This window comes from Brienomyrus brachyistius, chromosome 1 (genome assembly GCF_023856365.1).
Source record: "Brienomyrus brachyistius isolate T26 chromosome 1, BBRACH_0.4, whole genome shotgun sequence".
Lineage (NCBI taxonomy): Eukaryota > Metazoa > Chordata > Actinopteri > Osteoglossiformes > Mormyridae > Brienomyrus > Brienomyrus brachyistius.
In genome coordinates, this window is record NC_064533.1 from 55,332,830 (window position 1) to 55,339,745 (window position 6,916).

The 6,916-nt window shown below is 49.7% G+C and overlaps 1 protein-coding gene across 12 annotated transcripts in view; it reads left to right on the plus strand.

Moving 5' to 3' along the window:
• LOC125745643 (double-stranded RNA-specific editase 1-like) overlaps positions 1-6,916 on the plus strand; it is a 32,829-nt gene extending 25,913 nt beyond the window's left edge. For 9 of the 12 annotated variants that reach the window (XM_049018681.1, XM_049018715.1, XM_049018733.1 and 6 more), the window contains 7 exons: positions 277-1,374; positions 1,542-1,710; positions 2,234-2,388; positions 2,803-2,971; positions 3,191-3,372; positions 3,835-4,013; positions 4,126-6,916. In XM_049018681.1, coding sequence (XP_048874638.1) covers positions 277-1,374; positions 1,542-1,710; positions 2,234-2,388; positions 2,803-2,971; positions 3,191-3,372; positions 3,835-4,013; positions 4,126-4,302 — 2,129 coding nt within the window. In that variant the 3' untranslated portion in view covers positions 4,303-6,916. The remainder of the gene's footprint in view (positions 1-276; positions 1,375-1,541; positions 1,711-2,233; positions 2,389-2,802; positions 2,972-3,190; positions 3,373-3,834; positions 4,014-4,125) is intronic. The other 3 variants (XM_049018706.1, XM_049018769.1, XM_049018699.1) reach the window with 2 other exon arrangements.

Sequence of the window (6,916 nt, forward strand, 5' to 3'; positions counted from 1 at the left end):
CTAGGCTGAGAGGCGGCGATCCCTGTGCATCCTGCTCCCAGGGCTTCCCTCACATACACGATTTTCGTTTCTCCACTTTGTGTATATTTAACTGTCTATTTCCCTCTTTCTCCTTTTGTGTCACCATGTTCATTTTTTACATCCTGCTTTAATGAACATGAAATGAATGAATGTGTCTTGTTAGTTTCACACATATCCCACATTTGCTAGGAGACACACTTAAAGGAGTTGGTCACCCCTCCCCACCCCCCTGTTTTTCTGTCTTGACCCCCCCAGGTATGTGCAGCACTGATGTGAAGGAAAACCGCCGCCTGGGTAATGTGTCCTCCAAGGAAGCAGGGGGTGACACAGTACAGCTCCCCAATGGTAGTGGTGGAGCCAGCCGCAAGCGTCCCCTTGAGGAGGGCAACAACGGATCAGCCCATGCCAAGTTCCGGCCCAAAAAGCGTAAAAAGACGGTGGGACCAGTGCTGCCCAAGAATGCGCTTATGCAGCTGAACGAGATCCGGCCGGGGCTGCAATACCAGCTACAATCGCAGACAGGCCCTGTGCATGCACCCGTCTTCGTCATGACTGTCGAGGTTAACGGGCAGCTCTTTGAGGGCTCGGGTCCTACCAAGAAAAAAGCCAAGCTATGCGCCGCCGAGAAAGCGCTGCGCTCCTTCGTTCAGTTCCCCAATGCATGTGAGGCGCACCTGGCCATGGGCCGCACGCTTGCCGTCACCACCGACTTCACCTCCGACCAGGCCGACTTCCCTGACACGCTCTTCAATGGCTTTGAAACGCCCTCCCCCCCTCCACCTGCCTTCTTCCCCACCCCACTGGGAAAGTACCCGTCATCACCTGCAGGTGCTCCTACACTGAGCCGTCCCCTACCGCCCACTCCATCTCCCCAAGCCAGTGGGAAGAACCCAGTGATGATCCTGAACGAGCTGCGGCCTGGTCTCAAGTACGAGTTTGTGTCGGAGAGTGGTGAGAGCCATGCCAAGAGCTTCGTCATGGCCGTCATGGTGGACGGGCGCAGCTTCCAGGGCTCTGGGCGGAACAAGAAGCTGGCAAAGGCGCGTGCTGCACAGGCTGCGCTATCTGCACTCTTCAACATGCAGCTAGATCAGACACCCTCCCGCCAGCCAATCCCCCGCGAGGGCCTGCAGCTGCACCTGCCACAGGTGGAGTCCTCTCTTCAAACCGGTGGCCTCTTTGGCCAACGTGGCTCCCCAGTCCTGAGGTGTGTGTGTTTGTGTGTATGTGTCCTGCAGGTCCTGGCAGATGCCGTCTCCCGCCTGGTTGTGGACAAATTCAGCGAGCTGACGGATAACTTCACTTCACCTCACGCACGCCGGAAAGTCCTGGCAGGAGTTGTTATGACGACAGGTAGACCATTGAAGAACAGAGGCTGCCCTTCTGGGGCAGCTGGAACTCACCCCCCCTTACCGGTGTATTTCTTCTTTTACTGATTTTGAGTTTATTTAAGCTCCTTCACTGAGCCATCTCACTCACACCTACCCCCTCATCCCCGCCCCCCTTCCTGCCTTCTTCAGGCTCCAACTGCAAAGAGGCCCAGGTGATCTGCATCTCCACGGGAACCAAATGCATCAATGGCGAGTACATGAGTGACCGTGGGTTGGCTCTGAACGACTGCCACGCCGAAATCATCGCCCGACGCTCGCTCATCCGCTTCCTGTACTCGCAGCTGGAGCCCTTCCTCAGGTGATCAGCCTCCTGATGATCATGTCAGCCTTGCTCGCTATTTAGTTAAAGTTGTGCTGATGTTGGATGTCAAAGGATATATTCCAGAAAAGCAAAGCTGTGAACCAACGCTTTCTATGCCCACTGCCCCTTGCTCTGACCCTGGTTCCTCACCATCCCTCACTGCCCCACCCCTGCTCCCTCCTCTGTTCCTCACTGCCCGGTCCATGGCCCCCTCCTCTGTACTTCACCGCTCTTCCCCTATCCCACACTGCTCTGCCCCTGGCCCCTCCCACTCTCCTCATTGGCCTGCCCTGGTCCTTCCCACTTCCTTCACTGCCTTGCCTCTGGCCCCTCCCTCATCCCTCTCTGCCCCTCCCCAATCCCCTCCTTCGATCCTCATTGGCCTGCCCTGGTCCTTCCCACTTCCTTCACTGCCTTGCCTCTGGCCCCTCCCTCATCCCTCTCTGCCCCTCCCCAATCCCCTCCTTCGATCCTCATTGTCCTGCCCCTGGCCCCAATTCTCCCTCCTGTCTTCTGGCAGTCACAACAAGAAGGAGGAGCAGCAGAGGTCCATCTTCAGCAGGTGTGAGGGGCGTGGTTACCAGCTGAAGGAGAACGTGCAGTTCCACCTCTACATCAGCACCTCACCTTGCGGGGACGCTCGCATCTTCTCGCCCCATGAGGCTGGTGTGGAAGGTAGGGGCTGCAGCTCCCGTCCCAACATTTTCACAGGTGCATAGAGAAAATGAATTCATTCATTCAGACTTGGTTTTTAAGTACTACACCTCTTGGTCGTTTTGTCTGTTAGCATGTTTGTTAAGCTGGGGGCGGTGAGATATCCCTGGTAGCATCAGAGATGCAGGTAACAGGTTGTGGTTCCTCCAGGCCTGAACTGGCTGCCTCACAGTGCTGCTGTACCACTGATGACCGTATTTCAGGTCCAACAGGTATAATCTCGTCACCTTTAAGTTAGTGATGCAGTCGGGGCAGACAAGAATGGAACTGTTCTGCTTTTCAGACCGACCCTTGTTTTTCATCACATTTGAATTTGCCTCTTGCTGGATTTTCTGTTGTCCTGGTTTTCTGTTGTTCTCCTTCCCACACCTGTAGACCAGGGTGACAGACATCCAAATAGGAAGGCGCGCGGGCAGCTGCGCACAAAGATAGAGTCAGGCGAGGGCACCATCCCTGTGCGCTCCAGCAGCACCATTCAGACGTGGGACGGCGTCCTTCAGGGTGAGCGTTTGCTCACCATGTCCTGCAGTGACAAGATTGCCAGGTGAGCCATTATAATCAGGACAAAACGAACCAGTCAATCATATCTCCAAATCAGTTTTCATGTACATACTAAAACCAACCAATCAATCAAGTTGCTACGTGAAACGTAAGTGGGGGTCTGATTCATGTAGACCTCTCATTCTAATTGGTCTGTAGCTAAATCTTGCAGCTATAATATGAAATATTTCACATTTCCTTGTTTCCTGCCTGGTCTCGCCAGGTGGAACGTGGTGGGGGTCCAGGGCTCGCTGATGTGCCACTTCACGGAACCCATCTACTTTTCCAGCATCATCCTGGGCAGTCTGTACCATGCTGACCACCTGTCCCGCGCCATGTACCAGCGCATTGCGGACATCGAGGCCCTGCCTCCCACCTTCACCCTCAACCAACCCCTGCTTAGTGGTGAGACCATCCACTCAGGCGGGCGGTGTGCAAACTAGGCAGGCCATCAGTAAACCAGTCAGTAAGGTTGTTTGTAAACCAGGCAAGTGGGAGGTCTGTAATTTAGTGAAGTGGGTCATCTGTAAACCGGTTAGGGAGGCATTGTGTAAACTTGACGTGGGGGGGGTGGTTTATATACCAGGCAAGTGGGCAGTCTGTAAACCAGTCAGGTGGACTATCTGTAAAGTGGACAAGTGGGTGGTCTGTAAACTGGTCAGGCATGCAATGTGTGACCTGGACAGGCGGGCAGTCTGTAAAGTCATCAAGATCCTGCAGGTGGTGCATAAACCACTCAGATGGACCATTTATAAACCATCTAGGGAGTCAGTTTCTAATAGCAGTCAGTCAGTGCTTTGGGGCACTACACTAATCTTATTAGGATGAGACCTTAAGCAATGCTCCTAATCCTACCCATGCCCACAGGGATCAGTAATGCAGAGGCCCGTCAACCAGGCAAGGCCCCCAACTTCAGCGTGAACTGGACGGTGGGCGACCAGGCACTGGAAGTCATCAACGCCACCACGGGAAAAGACGACATGGGTCGGGCCTCGCGCCTCTGCAAGCATGCCCTCTACAGGCGCTGGCTGCGGCTGCACACCAAGGTACACCGCATTATTGCAAGTCTCCACTCTCCCGGAAGGGAAGGGGGGCAGCTGCTTCGCCTGTGCCTGTCCTGCCGACTCAGTCTCTCTTTCGATATTGACCCCCCTCCAGCTGTCCCTGACGCTGCGGATCCGCGCGGTGCGGCCTGGGTCATACCATGAGGCCAAGCAGGCGGCGGTGGAGTACCACAACGCCAAGCGTACCCTCATGAAGACCTTTCAAAAGGCAGGCCTCGGCGCTTGGGTCAAGAAGCCCATCGAGCAGGACCAGTTCTCTCTCATGTCCTGAGTGGATCAGAATCGGACTCGTTTCCTGGAGACAGCAGACCCCGGACTCTGCCCACCCTCCCCCATTCCTCCTTTTTTGTCATCCTTTTTTATTATTCATCTTATTAAGTATCATTGAACATAAACATGCAATTGTAATTAATGATTGTAATGATTTTTAAACTGGAAAACTTTTTTTTTATTTTGTTATTTTATTCCATAGAATGATATTAGATTTTTAAATGAAATGAAAAGGAATGTGCCTGTTAGGTGAAGGTTGAACCTTCACCTATCAGCTGCACTCGGAGCGAGGGATTGTGGGTGTCATCTTCGTCAGTTCGTTAAACTGTAATGACAGAAAGAAACTTGTGCCAGTTTGCCATATGTGTTTTTGTGCTGAATGCACACAAATGTGCTCCACCAGCAAAGGGTTGGGGGGTGGCTATGTGTCCAGCGTGGGTCCTAATCAGCTTTGCCCCCTTGTAGAAAGATGCTGTTCGTTTGGACATGTAATCTTTCTTTATGTAAACAGAACCTGCCCCAAGATTGGTCTGTAAAGATGAGGCTCTAAAATACGGAATAGTCATCTAAATACATCTCAGGTTTGCTTATTTTCTTTTCTCTTTTCCAATAGGAGAAACTGAATGACAGTTGGGGAAGTAGAGTTGTCTGTGGTTAGAAAATGCGGCCTATTCCGTGACTGAGTTCTGTGGACTCTGATTGTCTGATTGTGAGCATTTCGGTTATGTGTGATGTAAATGGTATTGGGAGCATTTTGCTATGCTCCCTTTACTTAGACTATTCAATACTAATGCCTGGTTAAGGTATTTGCAGGGTTTAGCACTTATATTGTCTGTTCTGCTTCTTTCAACATGGGTACCTGTTGAGAAGTTTGGGTTTGGGTTCAGTTTGGATCTGACCCAGCTTGCAACCTTCATTTTTACCAGCAATTTGTCAAAACAAGAAGTTTTTATTTTTCTTGGCTGTTTGGTGTACACACTGTGTCCCTGTCCCAATACGATGGATAGATGGATGGATGGATGGATGTTTCTTCATGTAGTGGATGAGACGCAGCCTGTCCTGACCACTCTGTTTTTCCTGCTGAACTGTAAAGGAGAGCATTTGGGTTTTTACTGAGTGCATTTATTAACTGATGTCCTTTCACTTCTTCCCTGAATGTGATCTTTTTCATGTAAGCGACAATGAAGTTGTCTTTATCTGCCATCAGTGTGTGCATGCATCTTCATGCATGTGTCTGGGTGTCTGTGTGCATTGTTTTATTTAAATCAGTACATTGTGTGGACCAGATTTCCCCACAATATTGAAATACCTGTAACTTTCTACCTTGTGGGAGCATTTTTTCAGTCCCCACAAGGATAACCACATTTTATAAAAATTTGTGAACACAATCAAAATTAAATGTGCCAAAAGTCTTGTATTGTTTCCATACTTATGGTTACGGTTAAGGTAATATCTGGGACTTCGGTTATGCCCATAGAAATGAATGGAGAGTCCCCATAAAAGATATGAATACATGGGCTGTGCGTGTGTGTGGTCCAGATATACCTTACATTGTGAGGACCATTTGCAAAATTCATTTTCATTTCAATTTTATAAAAATCTGTGACTAAAATCAAACAACTAAAAATGCTAAATGTCTGTATATTGTTTGGTTATTCGTGGTTAAGCTTAGGGCTGAGTAGAGATTAAGGTTGTCATTTTTGGATTACTTTTCCCCATGGAAATGAATGGAGGGTCACCTGAAAGATATCACAAACCTGTGTGTGTGTGTGTGTGTGTGTGTGTGTGTGTGTGTGTGTGTGTGTGTGTGTGTGTGTGTGTGTGTGTGTGTGTGTGTGTGTGTGTGTGTGTGTGTGTGTGACAGAAAGAGAGAGGGACATCACCACAGCTGAAGGCTGGAGATCTCTGTTGAATCTTCACCAAAGATCACATCTTTTGTTACTGTTAATCTGTTTGCCAGTGAGATGTTACAGCCACCGTTTTGGTGACTTTTGTCCAGTGTTTAATATGCATATCATGTGGATTTGAATGTATTATTTTTAATTGAAAATGCAGTTTTAATTTCTATGAAAGTGACCCTGCATCTTTTTCATTAAGTTCAGCACTGAGAAACACTGCTTGTGTGCAGCTACAGAAGGGTTACAGGTATAGAGCTGTAAGTGATGATCTGTTGGGCAGTGAGAGGTAAACTTCAGGCTGTTAGGGTGATGCTGAATTGAGTTTTGCTGTTCGGGGTTTGTAAAATCACAACCATCGCTGAATGTGGACAGTGTCTCTGCACAACACTAAATCAGCAGCTTGTTTGGGTTTAGTTGTGCTCAGTGGGATACACATAGGCAGCAGGAACAGGAATGGCACTGGACTTGAGAGGGATCCAGCTTCTCCCCCAGTGAGATCCTGCCTTGATCTGCCCTCCCCCTTGCCCAGGCCCTAACAGGCACGCAGCCACACCCATGATGCCCCCCCACACACACACACACCCACACACACAGACACGCATGAGGTCCATCGCAGAGGCCATACTTAGCATGAGGTTAAAGGACAAAAAAACATTTTTATGTAGGAAATGAAAAATAGCTTATTCATATGGAAGACAATAAAACTTATGTGGTTTA